Source organism: Myotis lucifugus, unplaced genomic scaffold (assembly GCF_000147115.1).
Source record: "Myotis lucifugus unplaced genomic scaffold, Myoluc2.0 scaffold_143, whole genome shotgun sequence".
NCBI lineage: Eukaryota > Metazoa > Chordata > Mammalia > Chiroptera > Vespertilionidae > Myotis > Myotis lucifugus.
In genome coordinates, this window is record NW_005871191.1 from 3,079,165 (window position 1) to 3,100,939 (window position 21,775).

General features: G+C 41.8%; 2 protein-coding genes across 5 annotated transcripts in view; both read right to left on the reverse strand.

Annotated features, from left to right (window-relative positions):
• Positions 1-13,474, reverse strand: part of PRMT3 (protein arginine methyltransferase 3) — a 94,533-nt gene extending 81,059 nt beyond the window's left edge. For 2 of the 3 annotated variants that reach the window (XM_006094786.3, XM_023758904.1), the window contains exons 1-7: positions 13,285-13,474; positions 12,898-13,033; positions 9,979-10,061; positions 7,690-7,739; positions 6,759-6,861; positions 5,232-5,391; positions 3,539-3,683 (exon numbers count right to left, since the gene is read on the reverse strand). In XM_006094786.3, coding sequence (XP_006094848.1) covers positions 3,539-3,683; positions 5,232-5,391; positions 6,759-6,861; positions 7,690-7,739; positions 9,979-10,061; positions 12,898-13,033; positions 13,285-13,312 — 705 coding nt within the window. In that variant the 5' untranslated portion in view covers positions 13,313-13,474. The remainder of the gene's footprint in view (positions 1-3,538; positions 3,684-5,231; positions 5,392-6,758; positions 6,862-7,689; positions 7,740-9,978; positions 10,062-12,897; positions 13,034-13,284) is intronic. The other variant, XM_023758905.1, reaches the window with a different exon arrangement.
• Positions 13,475-17,904: 4,430 nt separating this feature from the next.
• The window catches only part of HTATIP2 (HIV-1 Tat interactive protein 2), a 16,393-nt gene continuing 12,522 nt past the window's right edge, over positions 17,905-21,775 (reverse strand). For both annotated transcript variants that reach the window (XM_006094790.3, XM_006094789.3), the window contains exons 5-6: positions 19,865-19,926; positions 17,905-19,086 (exon numbers count right to left, since the gene is read on the reverse strand). In XM_006094790.3, coding sequence (XP_006094852.1) covers positions 18,861-19,086; positions 19,865-19,926 — 288 coding nt within the window. In that variant the 3' untranslated portion in view covers positions 17,905-18,860. The remainder of the gene's footprint in view (positions 19,087-19,864; positions 19,927-21,775) is intronic.

Here is a 21,775-nt window from a genome sequence, read left to right on the forward strand (position 1 = left end):
TTACACATTATTAGTTTCCATAGCTACTTTCTGCCTGGAAAACCAAGATTAATTTTACTTTCCTAAAAGAAAACAGTAAGAACAAAAATAGCAACAAAACATACACAAAGTTTAAGAATATCACTGAAAGTCAAATAAAATCTAAGTTCTTAAAAATGTACACATTTTCATCTTGACATGCATTATCATTATAAGATTTCAACCTTCAACTGATAGTTAAAGTTAATAGAAGATAAATACGATATTTTGCTCCTTTAAATAGGTTCGGAATCTAGAACCTGGCTCCCTGTATTAGAGTTATTGTAAAATATCGAAGAAAAAAACAACAAAATAGGTAACTGTAAAGTTACATATGAAAAATGAAGCTTAAAGTAAGTATGGTTTTTCTAAGAAAGTCATTTGTCAGCACCTATCTGATTTATAATCCTGTCTTGCTTCTACAAATGTCTGTAGTAGGAAATGATGCTTAAAAGTAAATCATTTGAGCCCTGCAGCTCACATACTGAGACTTCTGCACTCTGGAGTCTCACATGACCTGTGACAAGGCAGGTACTGAATGCTAACATTTATGTTGGTTCATGAACAGAGCTGATTTCCTTTTAAATTACCTCACTTGAGATACATACAAACAGCAAAGTAAGCAGCAAAGGGCTCTGTTGCCAAGTGAGTAAAATGAGAATGAAAAAAATATCTCAAACTAGAAATTCTAATTTTGGGTTTCACACTAGATAAATTAAAACAAAAAAATAGTTACACAAAATACTACAATATAAAATTTATAGAAGGCACACAACCCCCAAGAAATTTTTATGCCAATATTATGATTTAAAAACAACACGCAAAACATTTAAAGGAAGCTTTAAATTAAAAGAAAAATTGTTTTACTTAAATACTGGATCTAAAAAGGGGGAATTCCATAATTAATTCCACACTTTTTGATGGTTATTACTAATGGCTTTTTAAACATTTTAAATCAGGTTTGTTAAATCTTTCCCTGAAAGATTTTAAGAATTACTAAAAAAAAAAAAATCTGTTTAAATACGTTTACACATATTAACTAATTTTAAAACTTAAAAAACATAGCATTTCATACATTTGTGCCATTTTTATACTCTTCTTATACCATAAGCAGTAATTTTTGCTGACACAATAAAACCTACAAATGGGAACATCAGTCAAGAAGCCAGTCACTTGGAAAGCCCTCACCAATCACATTGCTTCACCACTGCTCCAACTTAATCATTACCATCCCAACTTCTGTCCTAAGTTCATGCACTGCTGCTCTGCTCAACTATAATCCTTCATCCAGGCTCTTTCTATATATCCATCTGTTACTGTTCATATGCTCACCCTGGTGCCATGAAATCCAAAGTATACCTAACATAGTGCCTCAGACAGAGCAGTTTCAATTTAATAACTGAAGCTTTAAAGAAAAATCCACTGAATACAAAAATGCAAGCATATAAGACTAGCCCTTATAACTATTTCTAAAAATACATTTCACCAAAAGAGTAACACTTAATTGCAAAATAAGGTACTAAACAGAAATTAAAAAATCATCTTTTGCACCAACATATTGAAACCAAGAAACACACACACAAAAAAAGAATAAAATTGGAGCTCCAATACTACAAAGCAAGATATTGTTTTAAGACTAGTAAGAGTCAAGGAATTATTCCTATGACTATTTAAAAAAAAATTTTAGACTCTTCTGGGTAGCTCAATTGGTTGGAGCATTGTCACATACACCAAAAAGGTTGCAGATTTGATCCCAGTCAGGGCACATACAAGAATCAACCAATGACATAGAAGCATTGAACAGATCGTCAAACCTCACAGGGAAGGCAGGGGAGGGTTGAGGGAGGAGGGGTGAGAGATCAACCAAAGGACTTGTATGCATGCATAAAAGTATAACCAAAGGACACAGACAGTAGGGGGTGAGGGCATGTGCTGGGGAGTAGGAGCGGCCAGGGAAAGGTCAATGGGGGAAAAAGGAGACATCAACCAATGAAGGCAAAAATGGTGTGGACCAATTAATCGATGTTTCTCTGTTTCTCTCTAAAAGTCAATAAAAAAAATTTTTTTTTAAAAAAAGATGTTTTAGTTATTGATATATAGCTACAAGTATCCAGGACAGAGTATTGGAAATAAGTGCTCAAAGTGGAATTCCCTGAATACTGCGTTAAAGACACTCACATGTACTACCTACTGGGAGTCTTAAACTCATCTGTCTGAAAAATGCAACACAATTTCTATGCCAAAGGCATTAAAGGTTTATGGCATTCAGATTGATGGGGTGATGTAAAAGGACAAACATGGGCTTAGATTAACTACTTCAAGGAAAATATTCTAGACACAATAAAATTAATTTTAACAACCATCACAAAAAAAATGAAGTGAGTTTCTTTTATACAATTTCACTCTGGACTTAAAATAATATATTAGTTCTAATAAGATAACCATTATTTGTAATGCTATGCCATTACCCAAGTGACAACAAGAAGCACAACCATGACATGACATGTCATTACTAAAAAAAATGACATGACACTGCTTTAAAAAAACCTTAAGTAATTAAGTTACTATTAATCAGCAAGTCTTCCCTCTTTGAATCTATAAAACTGAATGAACAAAATATATATATTATTAAATCCCCTGGTTATTTCAAATGTATATGTTTTAGGGGAACATAGTCTTGAGGCTTCCATAACAAAACAATCTTCTGAGGAATCATTCAGAAAGGAATTATTTGTTTGTTCATTTCAAGAAAAGGTCGTGGATTCTAAAATTCAGAGAGATAAACATCTAAAATTTTCAATAAGTTTTATATTTCAACATTTGTTTTGCTCTAGTTAGATATTTTCAGTTTTACTAAATGGAAAAATTACATCTTACTAGTTTACAATATATAATATAATACATGATGAAATATATAACTAGAAATCTATAACTACCAGGTATAACTAGAAATCTACTTGTATTTTATGTTTACATTACTATTACAAAAATTAAAACCATCCAAACTTAAATATCTGATTTAACCAATTTAGAAAATTTCTCTATATATCAATGATTTCAAATGTAAAAGAGTTATGCCGTAACAATTGAAAATTACTTATAAACTTTGTACCAAGGAATTATTTGCCCAAACTGAAGCCAGTATAGCCATTTAAAACACTAAAATTAATCATTTCCTTTGTACACTTTAAGGCAAACATATAATTTATTCATATTTAATAGTTGTTCTTGAGAAGACTAAAGCAGTTGATTTTTTACCAATGTCCTATTTAAAGCAAAAGTAATTCCATAACAAAGATTAATAATGATCTTAAACAGAAGTTAAATGACTTTGATGCTTCTGCAATCTTTTTAATACAAGATGAGCTATCAAGCATCAAAGAGATTTGAAAAGCAGTTATAAAAAAAAAAACAACAACAAAAAACCAGAAACCAGTTTCCTATAGCATATGTATTAAGGACTTGTCTTATTAAAATTTTCCTTAATTATGGATTTGGTGCATTTGTGCTCTTTTCTAACCTTTAGCATTTCTTCATGTATCCCATAATGCCCGTATGAGCTGAAATAAACACCATCCTCATCCTCCTGAAGGTCTGCAATGGCAGTAGTAGATGCTGACCAGGTTCTGACATCTGCGTTCATCACAAAATCCTGAGCAAATTGTCTGTAATCAATTTGAAATACACCCTTGAGACAGGTTTATTGGACCATGAAAAAGGGAAGGCTAGAGGTTGAGGAAGAGGAAGGGGGGGGGGCAGGAGTGAGTAGAATGTAATGAGCTTTCTAAATAATTCTATCGTAAGCAACTGAAAGCTCCCCCTGCTGGATCTCAAGCAATGGCATATTCAAACCCAGTTGTAAGCATTCCTTCTGCAAACCACAAAGCCCTGCCAACTGCAGATTATAGCTGTTTATATCTTTCAACTGAATAAAATAAGCACATTACCTTTATTCAACTTTATTATTCTTAATATTCCAAAAGCTTATTTTAGTAGCTGAATCAATGTAATACTATATTTCGACACTATTAATATTCTTTAAAACCTATTATCTCATCAAAGGGTTATATGGGTAGAAAGTGGACCCAAATTGAGATTTACATACACCAACACCATCCACTTCAGCTCTAAAATTTAGTTCCCTCTCTGATCATATATTAAGAATCTGTAAGGTATGCATGTGGAAGAAGTGTAAAGATGCAGACAGTAGAGTTATTGGTGGTTAGTAGGTTACCCAGCATAAAATCTCAGAAACAGGCAAGGGGAACTGCAATCAGCTATACTGTCCTTCCTACTCAACATTCTGGCAAACGATCAAGTGGGTACTCGGGCAACAACCAAATTACAAATCCAGAAGGTAAAGCTAGAGGTATACTTGGTAAAAAGGCCGAATCTCACCCTACTTGAGACCTCCTGAATCAGAATCCACAGTTTAACAAGATCCCCAGGTGATTTACATGCACATTAAATTCTGAGAAGTACTAAGCCAGTAGAATGCTAATTTACTCACTGGAGAAAACCATCATAATTGTCTGGTGTTCTGATTAAATACTATACCATAATTATATTTTGATTCTTTAAAAGCAAACATTTTAACCCCGTATTCCTCCCAAACCTAAAAATATTAATCCCACCACTTTAAAAGCCTGGGAGAAGAGCCCCGGCCAGTGTTGCTAGAGCATTGGCCCTCACACCAAAGGGTTGCAGGTTCAACCCCAGCCCCCAGGTTGGGGCATAAGCAGAAGGCAATCAATCGATGTGTCTCCCTCACATCGATGTTTCTCTCTCTTTCTCTCTCCCCCTCTCTCCTTCTCTTTCACGCTCTCTAAAAATCAAGGGGAAAAAATATCCTTGGGTGAGGATTAACAACAACACAAAAGCCTAGGAGAGGAAAAGTAAAATGGAGAAATCTATTAGAAATGGGGTAATTCGAAGGAAGGCAGCATCAAAGAACAAAAACACTTAAGAAGACAACATTCCCCAGAACAATTATCATTAGTATAAAATGATAAAATATATGAGAACTTTGTTAATCAACAATGTCACAATGTATAAAAATATTGTTGCATTGCTGTAATATATTAAAATTAAATATCTACATTGTACTTTCCAGTATATAAAATGCCTTACCATATCCTATCTTATTATTAGTTGTATTATTTTTTTGGGGGGGGAGGGGGTCTAAACAATTTTTTATAAGACTGATAAATTACCTCATTTTTTGAAGATCCTCACGTGCTTTAGCTAATGCAGCTTCAGCAGACAGTGCCCTGGCTTCCATATGTTTCAATTTTTCAACAACAGAGGTATTTTCACTGAGTCCATTGGGGAATGAGAATGGGACTGATACTGGTTCATAAAGATCTTCTACATCTAAAGAAATAAATGGACATTATCAGGCCATCTTATAATAAATATATAAATATGTTAGGAATAAATACATACATACTAAATGCCTATTATGCAGCCACTTGAAAAAAATTAGTAAAAGTACTTTAAATCAATGTATAAATCCAAACTGCTTCCATTTGAATTTAAAGAGCATGCTGTTAGTCCATGTTTTTCATTAGTTGGCTAAATTAAAAACATAAATAAGCATTAATTATACGGAACCAAATGCCAGAAGAAACAAAAAAGTGGAAGGAAAAAACCCTAATATTTATTGATTATCAGCTACCTTCCATGTACATGTATTACATCTCAGTTAATCCTCAAAGGAAAGCTAAATTGTAAATAATTATCCTTGGATTAATGCATGGGAAAAATAAATTTTAGAAAAATTAAGCGACTAGCCCAAAGTTATACAGCTGTTTAATGAAGGAACTAAGATTCAAACTCATGCCTGCCTCAATCACTTGGTGTGGTCTGCTGGATTCCTCCACTGAAAAGTTTACATCTCCTTTGTAATTAATAAATTGCTTGGGCCCTGGCTGGTATTGCTCAGTCGTTAGAGCGTTGGCCTGTGCACTAAAGGGTTTTGGGTTTGATTCCCAGTCATGGGCACATATCTGGGTTGCAGGTTTGATCCCAGGCGTGTGGGAGGCAACAAAATGATGTATCTCTATCATATTGATGTTTCTCTCTCACTCTCCCTCTCTCTCTCTCCTCTCCCCATTCCCTCCCTTCCACCCTCTCTAAAAAAAAAAAAAGAAAAGAAATAAAAATCTATGGAAAAAATATCCTCAGATAAGGATTAACAAAAATAAAAATAAATTTCTTGGGACAATACTTTGAACTATGCAAATCATGTTCCACTTTAAATATTTGTACACTAGTAACCCACAAAACTGTCAAGGTCATCAAAAACAAGGGAAGCCTGAGAAACCGTCATAGCCAAGAGGGGCTTGAGGAGACATGGCAACTAAATATACTGTGTATCCTACATGGGATCTTAGAACAGAAAGGGGAGAGTAGGGAAAAACTAATGAAATCTGAGTGAATAAAATGGAGTTTACTTTTTTTTATATATATATATATTTTTTTTTATTGATTCTTTACAGAGAGGAAGGGAGAGGGATAGAGAGTTAGAAACATCGATCAGCTGCCTCCTACACACCCCCTACTGGGGATGTGCTCGCAACCAAGGTACATGCCCTTGACCGGAATTGAACCTGGGAACTTCCAGTCCGCAGGCCGATGCTCTATCCATCGAGCCAAACTGGTTAGGGCTGGAGTTTACTTTTTCTTTAAGTACAGTATAATATTTGAAACATATTCCACAAAGGATGTATTCATCTTACCAAACTGAAGTAAAAGGTCATCTTCTAATACTGGCTTCAAATACTCTTCTTTTTCCCAAGGCACTGGATTACATATGGAATTCATATACTCAACTGTAGGATTCTGAATGTAAAATTAATTGCATGTTTTTTCAATGCATATAATCATAAAATTCCCTTAGCAAAAACTAGGAAAATTAAACAAAAAAGGAAATCATGTTGACATTACACAAAATCTCTATTTAAGGAGTCTATGTTCAATTGTCATGTCCTTAACTTGATTGGATGACTGCTTAATCAATGGTATCACTGCACAATTTTATATTGTTGGGATCTGGAGGAAGTGGCAATGTAAATACTCATTTGAATAGAACAGAAAGAAGAACGAAGTATTTGAAAAATAGAACAAAGAAAGCAACCACAGTACTTGAAATCACACTAGAAATTATTTCTGATTTTCAGAAACTTTCAGTATTTCCCTTTATCTGACTCTGAATTACTTTTTTATATAACACTGATGATTCATCTCTTAGATGCAGTTAAAAATGACACTTATTAAGCATGGTGTGCCTCCATTTACTTCAGGGGTGGGGAACATTTCACCCTCTGGCCTCTAAGGCTCGTGAAATCATTTGGTCTGGCCCTGCCAAGGTATTAGGGGTGAGTTAATTAAATGTTTGACCAAATATAGCAGGCTAATTTTTAGGTTGATAATTTTGGCCCACGAATGTTATAAATATCCAAATAGCCCCTGGCAGAAAAAAAGTTCCCCAACCCCTGATTTACTTGGTCCTGTATATTGTGGCATTTCCTAATGTCCATGATTCCAATATGATGACTGACAAATTTAAAACAGTTTCTTGTAAAGTAGTTCTTCATATTCTTTTAGTCACCACTGGTAGCAGTATTTCTTTAGTTTTAAAACAAAATTGTAAATTAAGCACCAACTTACCTTAAGCCTAATAAAATTTATTAGTTTAATGTATCCATAGAATTCAAGTCCTAAAGGGGGAAAAAAGATAATTTACCTATTTTAACATGAGTTTTGTTTAATTGACCTGTTTTATAGAGGCTTCTCTGGTTAGACAATAAAACATTTCTGTCCTCTAAATCAGCGGTCGCCAACCTTTTGGACCTCATGGACCACCGGTTGGTTGGCAACTGCTGCTCTAAACTAAAACTTATAATATTTTTAATTTCTTATTAAGAACTAGAAATAGTATTTTGATACTTCTGAATATTGTAATTGAGAAACAGCTAGCACAGATGACAATTAATATTTTTCTTGCATTTCTAAAATATGGAAAATTAATTTTTAGAACTCTTCTCATTTCTAAGAGCATTACAAATCAGGAAACTTAGGTCACAGACTTTGCCAAATATAGGGCAGTTGATATTAGAATTGAAAGTTCCTACATCCCAGTTTTTACAGTGCCTACCAAATTATAATTTAGCCAGAATCTGGAGTATACGAAGTATATTAGCTTTAACATTAAGTTAAATGATGCATATTGAAAAACAATGAGGCTTGTTATCTGGTTCTCATATATTTCCAGAAGTGAAACAGCATTTAAAACAGGGGAAAATAGCCTTGGCTGGTGTGCTCAGTGGTTAGAGCATCAGCCCGAGCACTGAAGGGTCTCAGGTTTGATTTCCAGTCAATAGCATATCTAACAGATCTCTCCTGGAAAATGTTGTATAAGGAACATAATGGCGTACAAAATGTTTTTATGTGCATAATCTATAATAATAAAAGCATAATATACAAATTGACCAAATGGCTGAACAGCGGAACGACCGTCCAGACAACCTTCTGAACAAAGCTGGGGCTGCGAGAGCCAAGGCAGCAGCCAGGGCGGCTGCAAGTGCCGAGGCAGCCGGGGCTGCGAGGGCCTACCCTTACAAGAATTTCATGCATTGGGCCTCTAGTAGCAAATAAAAACCCCTATGTGGTAAGAAAAAAATCCTATATAATAAAAGCCTAATATGCAAATTGTTCGACCGGGAGTTCGACTGCTTGCTATGATGTACACTGACCACCAGGGGATGGTGCAGAACATGGCGGGCGTCAGTGACATGGTGCTGGCAGCAGGTAGCAATGGAGGTGCTGCTGACCCTAATGGTCCCTGACAAGAATGGGACTGCAGTGGGATGGTGGAGCAGGTGAGCAGGTGGCGCCAGGCCAAGGTGGGTGCGAGCAGGGGCCTGATCGCCCCGCCGATCACCCCACAGATGGCAACCAGCGGCGGGGGGCAAGGCTGCCACCCGGCTCCCAGGTGCTGAGGGAGCCAGGCAGGGGCCTGGCCCAGATCGATCACCCCGTAGGTGGGATGGTGGAGCAGGTGAGGGTGCGGCACCAGGCCACGGCAGGATGCTAGGCTGGGTTATGGGGCTGCAAGGATGGGGGCACAAGCTGGGGCCAGATCCCCGCAGGCCACCCCGAGGGACCCCACCCGGGCACGAATTCATGCACTGGGCCTCTAGTACAAAGTTATATTTACAGTATGATTCCAAGTCATAATTTAAAAATGCATGTTATAAACATGAAAAAAATCCAATGAAACTAAGTTATCCATGCCTTTCAAAAGTAGTTGCACTTAAATTTATAAATATATTATGTCACATTTATCTAATGTCCTTTGCAGCTGTTAGTAAATACAGGGACCAAAAAAATAATTCTGTATTTAATTTTAGTGGAACAGTGCAGGTCTTCTATATCCATTTAAAGAAGTGGAAAGCTTTATTAGTAAAATAGGTATGATTAAATGCAAGTCTCAAAAGAATCATCTAAATATTTTACTTACCACCTTAATTTCATCAATCCTTTTTCTATAATCTCTTACCAAACTCCTTATAAAACTCGACCTTGTATGCCTTGAATTTCACATGCTTTTTCACATAAGTTGTCTTTTTTCATAATGTTCCACCTCCTTTCCCAAGTCCACCTTTATGCTTGCTCTCATTAATTCTAATATATTCTCTTGCTCTCCTTAATTCTAATATGATAAAAATGCAATCATTATATTGACTTCCTTTTGAGTTGTGAAGTCAATATAAGCTTACAGTGAAATCCTACCTAGAAGAATCACTTATATTTAATCTTTCCCCTAAGGCCACTGCCAAAAAAAGATAGGTTGTTGCTATATATTTCACTATTGTTTAGAAAAGGAAAGGTCTGGAAAAACAAAGTTTGAACCTAAATTTCAAAACTAAAATTTTCCTTATTCTAAAAAATACTCACCATGTTTATGGACCATGGTATCGATATTAAATTGATGCTCAGACTTACAGTGCGAAAACGTTTCTTCAGCAGATGTAAATAACCTGAAAAATCAAGCAATAAATAGCTTCATGAAAAAGTCCCCAAGAAGTTTAAATACTGATTTTATGTTAAACATACACTCCCTTTACCCCCCAACCTGCTGGTTTCTAGTTTTATTCCCAATTAAGAACAAACATTCTCTGTAGTCAGGAACCAGAACTTCGCAGCGGTTCTCAACCTGTGGGTCGCGACCATCGGAAAACACATACAGCATATCAGATATTTACATTACGATTCATAACAGTAGCAAAATTACAGTTATGAAGTAGCAACGAAAATAATTTTATGGTTGGGGGTCACCACAACATGAGGAACCGTATTAAAGGGTCGCGGCATTAGGAAGGTTGAGAACCACTGTAGGGAATCAGTTCTTCTCAGTTCCATTTTACACCTAAAACAAACCAACGCCACATTAAATGTCAAAGGTAATTTATTTGCCAATTAAAAGCACCGAATTTACCAAAAGGCTTTTAAGAAAGAGAACTCCCTTTGATAGATTCCGTTTCTCTCAAGATATGAAAATTCCCTACATAAGACCTTTCTCTCCTCTTACATGTCAATTCTGTTTTTGGAGGCTTTGAACTGGCAAAGCTCAGAGTACTTTCAGAAATAAAGCATACAATGTAATTTTACAGCTGGCATATTCCCTAAGTGCCGTACTTCAAAGGTGACCTTGTAGTGTTCCCAAAGTACTTGCATTACCGACACTGTGAGGACCAAGTCTCTCGGTGATGTGACCTGCAAAACTGAAGGACGCAAAGCAGGCACACACAGCACAGAAGCCATGCGCCTCTTTTCTATGCCTCGCACAGCGCCATGCAGTAGTTAGCTCTCAACAAATGTTTACCAAGACCCGTCCTTTTTGCAGTATTGTTGCAGCCTGTCACAGAGAAGTCCATCCTGATGCTCCACAAATGTCACAGTGCCTGGAGGATATGTAGACATTCTACAGCTGCCCCAATGAGGCCACAGGTGCGAACAATGATGAATCCAGAGGCACTAACCTACCACCAAACCAGCACCATGCCCAGATTTAAGGAAAACTGGAAAATGTTTATTCAGGTGACCCTGGCTGATGCCACACAAGCCTCTTTCATGCCCACATGCCAGGACAGCAGCCAGAGTCAATGCTTGTGGAGAGGAAGAGGCAGAATTGTACGTGGAAAGAACATGGGTTTGGATATGACAAACCACAGCTGTGTGACCTTGAGCAAGTTATTGATATCGGAGCTTTTTTTTTTTAACCTAAGTGAAAAGGCATCAATTCCTTCCCCTTCAACAGGGGGGGAGCCCTACCAAAAAAGGGTTACTCTTTAAACTAGAGGCCTGGTGGACGGATTCGTGCACCGATGGGGTCCCTCAGCCTAGCCCAGTGGTCGGCAAACTCATTAGTCAACAGAGCCAAATGTCAACAGTACAACGATTGAAATTTCTTTTGAGAGCCAAATTTTTTAAACTTAAACTATATAGGTAGGTACATTGTTATTCACTTAATTAGGGTACTCCTAAACTGGCCTTTGCTAAAAACGTCCTCAATCTGATTGCGGTATGTTTGCTGAGGTCGACCACTTCCAACTCTCCCATCCACACTCGTCTTGTATACTTGTTTCAGATAGAGAGTGTGGATGGGAGAGTTGGAAAGGGTCGACCTCAGCGAACGTACCTCAAAACAATGTACCCCGCGTCTCCCGCCACCCGCCTGCACCGTGTCTCCCGTCGCCCGACCGACACCCCCCACTTCTTCTAACGCCACTTCTTCAAAATAGACTCGCACAGGCCGAAAACCGACTTCTGCGCACAGGCCACGAAGTTTCAATCGCACTGTATGTGCGCGCCCGCACGTGGTATTTTGTGGAAGAGCCACACTCAAGGGGCCAAAGAGCCGCATGTGGCTCGCGAGGCACGGTTTGCCGACCACTGGCCTAGCCTGTGCCTCTCTCAATCCGGGACCCCTCGGGGGATGTCAGACTGCCGGTTTTGGCCCGATCCCTGCAGGCTGGCCTGAAACTGGCAGTCCGGCATCCCCTGAGGGATGTAGTAGTGCGGGAAGTGGCAGGCGGCTGGGGAGGAGCCCAAGCCCGGGTGGGCACCACACCATTCCCGCTCATCCCGCCCCGTTGCGCCTGCTGCCTCCTCCGCTCAGTAGCACTGCCAGAGGTGGGGGAGGCTCCCGCCAGCTCCCGCCACCAAAGCCGGGCTCGCCAGCTGTGAGCCAGGCGTCTGGAGCCCGTCAGCCAGCTGAGTGGCGCTCCCCTGTGGGAGTGCACTGACCACCAGGGGGCAGCTCCTGTGTTGAGTGTCTGCCCCCTGGTGGTCAGTGCACATCATAGTGACTGGTCCTTTGGTCACTTAGGCTTTTACATATATAGATGGTTCAAATGAAGTACTGGACCTGAGAAGCTCTCAGCTGGTCAGTGTCACAGAATGGTAAAGCTGGAAGGGTCCTCCCGAGAGATTATTGTTTAGTGACTCTGAAACTTGTTATTGATTAGAGTCACCTGAGATCGGGGCCTTTATAAAAAGAGAGATTCCTGGGTCGCAATCCTGACCTAGAAGGACTGTGGAGCGGAGTTCCGCATCTGCGTTCTTTCCTAAGTGTTTCAGGTGACACAGGTCCACAACCAGGATTGGGAACCACAGATCCAGTGCAAAACCCTCTCCTGTTACAGGGGAAACCGAGGCCGCCGACCGGGCTGCCAGGCCACGGCTCCTCCCTCCATACCACCTGGGGTCTCCCTTCTCCACAAGCCCGCGCTCCAAACCACTGGCGGGAGAAGGCGAGGGCAGGGCACGCGGACCCACGTGGCCCGGGCACCGCCGGGCGCGGAGCGGACGAACCTGTCACAGAACAGGCAGGGCGTCTGCTGCTTGTCGTGGGGGAGCTCAGCATCGTCGTCGTCCTCCCAGGCGGCCTCGTCCCCGCTGTCTGACAGGTCCGGCAGGTCCTCCTCGTCCTCCACGGCGCCCCGGCCGCCTAGCACACGCAAAAGTCAGCCCCGCTTCGGACGCCAGGGCCCGCCCGCCCCGCGCACGAGGAGGTGGGTGGGGAGAGGCTCCACTGCAGGGGAGCGCCGCCCGCGTCCAGCTCCCCGGCACCTCCCGCATCCCCCGCACCCCCAGCAAGGCCCTACCGCCCGGGCTCCGCGCCCCGGAGCCTGCAGGGGAGGAGAGGGTCTTTCATCAGCCCCTCGGCGGGGCGGGTGCTGAGGGGCCGGGAGTACCCACCGGTAGCGCCCGACGCTAGCGAGCACATGGCTGAGATGCCCCCGGGAGCCCGCGTGCTGGGGGCGGGGACCGGGCTGAGCGGCGCGCGCGGCCGTCGAGGAACTCTCGGACCGGGGCCCAGGAACGAGCGCGCGCACGCGCGCAGCAGGGAAGGAGTTGGGGGCACTTCACGGGCGCCTGGACACGCGAGAGCGCGCGCGCGGGCTCGGGAGCGCTTCCGGCCCCGAGATGGCGGCGCTGGTCACGTGGGCCGGGGGCGTGGCGAAAGCCCGGGTGGGCGGGGCTGCGGCCCGAGCTCCGCCTCCTCCCGCCGCAGTGTTGCCGCAGTGCGCCCGGAGTCAGCGCGTTGAAAAAAGGTTTGAGAGTCTCAGCCTTGGACAGACTTTGGTTTCTTCCTCCGGCTGCCACAGGCTTTAGCGGAAGGTGCTCGTCCGCAGCCCTGTGCCCAGAGGTGGGTGGGGAGACGCCGAAGTGGTTTTGCAGTCGGCACCCCGCCCTCCGAGCTTCCCCCATTCTGGGTTCGTGGAGGGGAGAGCGGCCCGCGGCGCCCTCTGGTGGCGGAGGAGGCAGAACACAGGCGGGAGCCGGACTCCTCTGGTTCCTGGGCTCCCCCCGCCCCCCATCCCCCTGCGGTGAAGCTGGGGGAGAGGGAACTGCGGGAGCCAGCGTGGGTGTACTATAGACCAAAGCCTTGCAGGCTGCTTTAGGGATTTCAGTCTTGAATGTCCAGTGGTTAAGTGAAACATGGACTCCAGAGCCAACCTACTTGGTTTGACTTCTTCTTCTGTCACTTTTCCATGGAAAGTAACTTCACAGGGTGATCTTACCATAAATCCCTAACTGGGCAAGTCAGGTTGGGTAATCAACCCCAGGCATGTACTAATAACTTTTAGTAAAAGGTTCATCTTTGCCTTAAGCAAGCCCTGTCCGTTGTTTCTGTGCATCTGGGTTAATACACCTTTGAAATTAACCATAACCAGCCTCACGCAAGCACAGAACCTCGCTAACTATCCTGTAATCCAATCCTGGCCTTGCTTTTTCCCACCTTTATGTAATCTTCCTTACATTCCCTCCTTAATTTTAAACGCATAAAAGAAACTGCAAGACTGTTATTCTCCGGAGCACTTGAGATCTTGCTCCCCAGCCTATGTCATCAGCTTGGCTCAAATAAACTTATAAAAATTCTCTGCAGGTTTGGATGTTTCTTTTGTAGACACTGCCTAATTCTATGATTTTGAGCAAGTTACTTGACATCTCCCTACCTCCATTTCCTCAACTACAAAATGGAGATAATGCACTAACCACGGGGTTATTGTAAGGATAAAAATGAGTTAATACATGTAAGACATAATTGTTAACTTTATCCTCAACAACGGTAAGCAGTTGACCTGTTTGGTTAAGCAAGGGAGTAATACTGTCAGATGTATTTACTTATTTATTTTTATTTTTTAAGTTTTTATTTATTGATTTTAGATGGAGAAACATCAACTTGTTCTACTTATTTATGCACTCATTGGTTGATTATTGTATGTGCCCTGACCAGAGATCGAACTGGCAACCTTGGTTGTATCCGACAACACTCTAATCACTTGAGCTACCCGGCCAGAGCTGTCAGATGTGTTTAGTACAGCGATTTTCAACTTTTTTCATCTCATGGCACATCAACTAATTACTAATATTCTTCGGCCCACCAAAAAAATATTGTTTTTTTTGCCTATCTGACAAAAAGAATAAGGTATGATTTTTTTTCTTTCTTTAATCCTCACCCAAAGATATGTTTTCATTGATTTTTTTAGAGAGAGAAACATTGATGTGAAAAAACCATCGATGGGTTGCCTCCTGTACACACTCGACTGGGAATTGAACCTGAAACCTCGGTGTGTGTCCTGACTGGAAATCAAACCCACAACCTTTTGGTGTATGGGACAATGCTCCATCAACTGAGCCACCCGACCAGGACAAAATAGGTATAATTTTTATTCATTCACATCAGACGGCTATTGTGTTGGTAGTTGTCATTTTTTATGTGACAGTCTGAGGGTTAAAAGAGGACAGTGCCCCTGGACTAGTCCAGGTAATGGCATGTTTTAAAAAATCTTGTGGCACACCAGTTGAAAATTGCTGGTTTAGAAGTAACATTCTGGCTGCTGTGTGGGAGGAACACAAACCTTTCTATGCCTCATGTCCTTCTTCCCTTCCCCATACCTATTCAAACCATAGACTGCTTTGTTAGGTGGGAGTGGGCAACAGTAATTTCGGTAGGTAATGTCCCAAACTCTGATCCCAGACGCTAGCATGCTTGTGGCACATGTTTCTAAAATGAAATTGACTACCATGGCTTACCAGGCTCTACACAATCCTGCCTAATGTTCCATCTCAACTCAACCATTCATCTTGGGCCCCATCCTCCAGCCTTTTCTTTGGACTCATCATTTTCCCACCTCAAGGCCTTTGCTAAGAATACTCTATAAATAGGTAGGTATTTTTTTGTCTCAGCAGAAAGTTCCTCACACCACTATTTCTAAAGTAGGATCCACTGTCATTCCAGCAGCCTCCTGTTAAGTTTCTTAGCACCTACCATTTGCTTGTTTTTCTCTTTTTTTTCTTCTTTGTTACCTACAACACTGTTTGCACCACGAGGGTAAGGCCATGTCTCTATTTCATTTCTCTGACACATAACACATGGCCTACTTCATAATAGGTAATCAATAAATATGTTGAATGAAACAGATGCCTTGTATTATTATGAAACTCTTCTGCATATACTTCTGTCCCTTCACTGTAAACTCCAAGAGGACAGAATTCATCAGCTATTAAGTTTGCAGCCCCTTACATCGTAGGGCATTGTCAGAATAGTTGCTGGCTCCGTTGGGATAGACTTTACTGTTCACTGATATATCCGCACTGCCTATGTGCCCCATGGCACATCGGAGGTATTTAATAAACTGAATGAATGCATAAATCCAAGGCCTTTCATTACCAAGGCCCACCCAACTTCTTCCTTCATCTTTCTGACATAAACTCTCCAGCAAGACCCATCTTCTCCCAGTCAGTATAACATGTGAAGGGAAGCCTGCTAAACCCCTTAGTGACACCCGACCGTTCAATGTTAACAGTTAAAACAAAAAAGTAACACCGAGTTTAGAGGGGTGACTGGACCAGAATCTTGTCCCTTAAAGTTTGTGCCTCACCATGCAGCTGGGCTTGGGAGGGAGTAGCTCTTTTCTCTGCTCTAAAGATGAGCCCAGATTCTCCCCTATCTTCCCACTCACTATTAAGACCACAATAGAGTGTTGAACAAGGCCCAACAGGTTTGTGGGCAAGGAAATAATATACAGAGAATAACTTAAAACTGGCCACTGGATTTAACTGCCATTACTTTCGGCCTTGCTTCTTGGAGCCCACACTTGTTGTCACCCAAAGACACAGGCTCTTCAGAGTCTGGCCCCAAAGGAACCCCACCTGGCAGGAGGAAGATGGCCCATCTCCGTCCTAAAGCCCACTGGCCCTGGCGCGGGCGGGGTGGGGGGGTGGGGACCCACTGGCCTTTATCTTCCAGTGCCCACAAAAACTTGAAATGTACTTGGCATCCTGTAGACCCTGTAAAAATTGACTGAACCACTCAAATAACTTTGCTTACCCTGTAAAAATTGACTGAATCACTCAAATAACTTTGCTTCCCCCGGCACAAACGTTAAGACAAGTTTCACCACCATCCTTTGTTCCAGGATGGAAATTATCACTGTGTGCTCCTCTTCACGTTGCAGCACTTTGAGAAGTACTTTCACTGCTATGTGAACATTTTGTGGTTAATCATTATAGGGAGAAACCCAAATATTTTTATTTAATTCACACACAGCACATACTGATCCAGCAAAAATTCACTGCAGCTTTCTGGAATTATAGAAATAGTGGATGCTCTTACAGAGTGGTTAAAAATACACGTCATGGGATCAGGCTGACTTGGGTTAGGATGCTGGCTCTGCCACTTCCTAGCTTCAGGTCTTTGGCTTTGGCCCCTTGGGCAAGGCTCTTAATGACAGTGAGTCTCAGTTTCCTCCATCTAGGATATGAGGATGACAGTGTAACCACAGAGCCTGGTCCTATCCTGTTTCTAACAAGACCCGGAACCAAAGTTTAGACCTGGAATACACCATTTACGAGTAATACTTGTGAAACACCACTCACCAGCAACACTTGTGAACCCTTAACTGCTACTCCTTAAAACCCACCCAGAGTCCAGGATGAGACAGATTTGAGCCTTGCCTCCTGTCTTCTTCCAGCTGACTTGCAAATAAAGCTCCTTCCTTTTCTTAAAGATAAGCCTGTGCCATAGTTTGGCTTCTGTGTGCTGTGGGCAGTGAACCTTTGTTCACTAACAGCAAGTACCACCTATAACCATTACAAGGATTGTCTGGAGGGTTCGAGGACAAACAGAGAGCATGTGTAAAGGCTGACACTTAGCAAGCACTTGATAAATATTAGCTGCTATTATATCATCCCTTTGGCCAAAATACTGCATATTACCACTGATACTTGAGCATTTCCTAACAATCTAAGAGGCACCCAGGATTTGTCCATTTATTTTTATTCCTCTATTTAATTAGGAATTGTAAAAGCTCAGTTGTATAATAAATTTTATTATATATTCTAAAGACGTAGTAAGGCACAATGTTCACTGACACAATTATATGCAGTCAGCACTGAGTATCTTGGAGACCCGAATGTCAACAATTTTAGAACAGAACTCATCTGCATGCTACATAAGGTCTGCACTGCTGCCGTCACTGTGCAGACAAGCACTTCAGAGCTGGCCTCCGCACCAGCGGCATCAGATTCACCAGGGGAAACTCACACAAAACAACAGATTCCTGTGCCCATCCCCCAAAATATTGGATTCAGAAGGTCTGAGGCAGAGACAGGGGCTTCCCTGGGTGCTGTACAGTTGACCCTTGAACCACATGCAGGTTAGGGGTGCTACCCCGGTGCAGTTGAACATCCACATATAACTTTTGACCCCCCAAACTTTACATTCTGCCCTTCATAGCCACAGGTTTGACACCCACAGATTCAAGCAACTGTGGATTGGAAACAATATTTTTGATCTGAGGTTGGGAAGCTGCAGATGTAGAGAGCCAACTGTACTAATAGCGTACCGTTGACCAGAAGTCTTCCCAACAACATAAACAGCACAATAATACATATTTTATATGTTATATGTATTATATACTGTATTCTTGCAATAAAATGAGCTAGAACTTGATTTCCCCACCAAAAAGAAAAATAAGCTAGAGAAAATATTAATAAAGCATAAGGAATAGAAAATACATTTGCAGTATTTATTGAAAAAAAATCCCCATATAAATGGAACTGCTCAGTTCAAACTCATGTTGTTCAAGGGTCAACAACCAGGCTCCCAGCTGCTGTGGCAGAGCACAATCATTTTTTAATTGGACCCGGATGGCTGAAAATAGTGAAACCCAGTTAAAGCATGCTTTTTTTTTTTTTAGACCTTTAAATTAGCGATTAGGTGATGGGTGCTGAGTTTGACCAAAAAAAGCATTTCTCAGGTGTGATCATGGCTTAAGAGAGCCATCAGCTTTCCCCAGGTCGTGGATGGCCTTGTTTTCCAGCAGTTCCTTCTTCTTGTCACTTGGTGTCACTGCGTTGTTCAGCATCGCTCTAACCACAGTCACCACTGGTACAGAATGCCCACTGGCCCAAGATTCTGGTAAGGAGCCAAAAAATTTCCTAATCAACCATTCACCTGGGCGAGATTCTTGCCTGTCACATAACAGAACTCTAAAGAGAAAACAAAAAAGCAGAGGGAAGGATGGTAAACTGCATTCAGACCAGAGAGTGTGATGGACTAAGCTGTGTCTCCCCTAAATTCATGTTGAAGCCCCAACCCCCAGTGTGACTGCACATGAAGACAGTGCCTTTAGGAAGGTAATTAAGGTGGGATTCTAATCTGATAGGACTGGTGTCCTTACAGAAGGGGAAGAGATATCAGATCTCTCTGTCTCTCTCTCTCTCTCTCTCTCTCCCTCCCTCCCTCCCTCCCTCCCTCCCTCCCTCCCTCACTCTCTCTCCCTTTCTCTCTCCATGCCCACACAGAGGAAAGATCATGCGAGGATACATAGGAGGCTATCTACAAGCCAGGAAGAGAGACCTCACCAGACGCTAACCCTGATGGCACCTCGATCTTGGACTTCTAGTCTTCGGAATTGCAAGAAAATGAATTTCTATTGTTTAAGCCACCCAGTCTATGGTGTTATTCTGTTATGGCAGCCTGAACAGACTAACACAGTGGGTAAAAGGTTTAACTTGGTGCATGGAAAGGATTTTTTAAAAGAAGGCAGCAAAAGCCACTCAGGAAATTCTACACTATTCTGAACCTGGCACCACCAACTGTCCCACCCCTTCCTTCAAAGCCAAAAGGTGGGCTCTTCAGAGAATAATCCACCCTAGACAACTTCTTTCACGTCTTAGGTATCTTAGTTGTCAGCCTCTTCAAGTGAAAATACCCTTCCAGGGAATAGCCAGCAGTGGTGTGTTCTTAGGTAGCGTGAATACTCACCCAGGCCTAAATATGGAGTAACGATCAAATTTTAATTCTTCCACCCTATCTTCCACTTCTCCCTGTTTAAAAACACACACCACAAAAAACAAGCCACAGTTTTAGTATTTAATCAAAACCAACTTACTATAATGCTTGAGAGAGAATAACTGGGTTTTGAAGATAATCTGCTTCTGTGGGTCTCAGTAGAACTGACCCTTAAACAACATGGATTTAAACTGTGTGGGCGTTTTTTCTCAATAGACTCACACAGTTCAAACTCACTCCAAGGCTTCAAGGAAATCCACATATGTGAGGGGCCAACTGTAGTTATACGTGGATTTTTCCTCATGTGAGGTCAGGCACCCCTAAGTCCCACCTGGTTCAAGGGTCCACTATACTTGTAAATACCCTTATCCAGATGTATCCTTAACTTTCCCAGAAAGTCTGGGAAGTTAAGGAAGAGATCATTTAATCTTGACATGCAGTAGTTTTTAAAAAAGAAAATGCACTGAATGAGTGAACGTCTGCATAGTCACCTAGCTTCTCATTTGACTGATACTAACAGATCCAGAGAGAACACGTGACATGTTAGGAGTTCAACCATAAAGAATAACCTCCCATTAGTCCAGAATTAATGTTACAGGCTTGCAGACATAAACCTTTTTTGGTTTCCAGGTAATTCCAGTGGGTCAGCAGATCCACAGACTCCTCTATATTATTCATTTCCTAACAAACCCCATCAAGAAAGGTGAGGTTAGAGACAGTGAGATTACATCTAGATCAGCGGTTCTGAACCTGTGGGTCGCGACCCCTTTGGGGGTCGAACGACCCTTTCACAGGGGTCGCCTAGATACAGCCTGCATATCAGATATTTACATTACGATTCATAACAGTAGCAACATTACAGTTATGAAGTAGCAACGGAAATAATTTTATGGTTGGGGGTCACCACAACATGAGGAACTGTATTAAAGGGTCGTGGCATTAGAAAGGTTGAGAACCACTGATCTAGATAATGCTTTAAATAAAAGTTGTTAAACAAACCATGGATTTTCATGCCAGGCATCTCCATGAACAAAAATGTCTGAGGAGCTCAGTAACAGGTACATCTAAAGGACGGATGAATTAAGCAGCATGCTCCCCTCCCCTTCTTGGCCTGATCATGCCATTCATTCGGCACTTAGCCTGTCACATCCTATAATCTTAGGCAGCCTTTTTTTAAAAAAATGTTTCATCTTTGGTGGTCTTATGCTTAAATATTTTCTTTTTTAAAAAAAAATACGTTTTTACTGATTTTAGAGAGAGAGGAAGGGAGAGCGAGAGAAACATTGATGTGAGAAACACCAATTGGTTGCCTCCCACACGCACCCCGACCAGGGATTGAACCCGAAACCTAGGCATGTGCCCTGAGTGGGAATCGAACTGGCAACCTCTCAGTGCGTAGGATGATGCTCAACTACCTGAGCCACACCAACCAGGGCAATCTTAGGTAGCTTTTTAAAAATATATATGTTTTCTATGCCATAGATGGTTTGGCTAGGTCCATATACAGTAGGCCCGTGGACTGAAGGGTCCTGGGTTCAATTCTGGTCAAGGGCATGTACCTTGGTTGCAGGCTTGATCCCCGGCCCTGGTCGGGGTGCATGCTGGAGGCAACCAATCAATGGGTCTCTCTCACATCAATGCTCTCTCTCTGTCTCTCTCCCCCACTTCCACTCTCTCGAAAAATCAATGGAAAAATATCCTCAGATGAGGACTAACTAACTAACTAACTAATGTTTTTTAGTATATTCACAGAGGTTTGCCCCCTTCACTTGCTATCTTAGAATATTTTATTACCCCAGAAAGAAACCCAGTACCAAATAGCACTCAGTCCCAAAACTTCCCTCTGAGCCTTAGCCAACCACTAATCTTTGTCTTTATAGATTT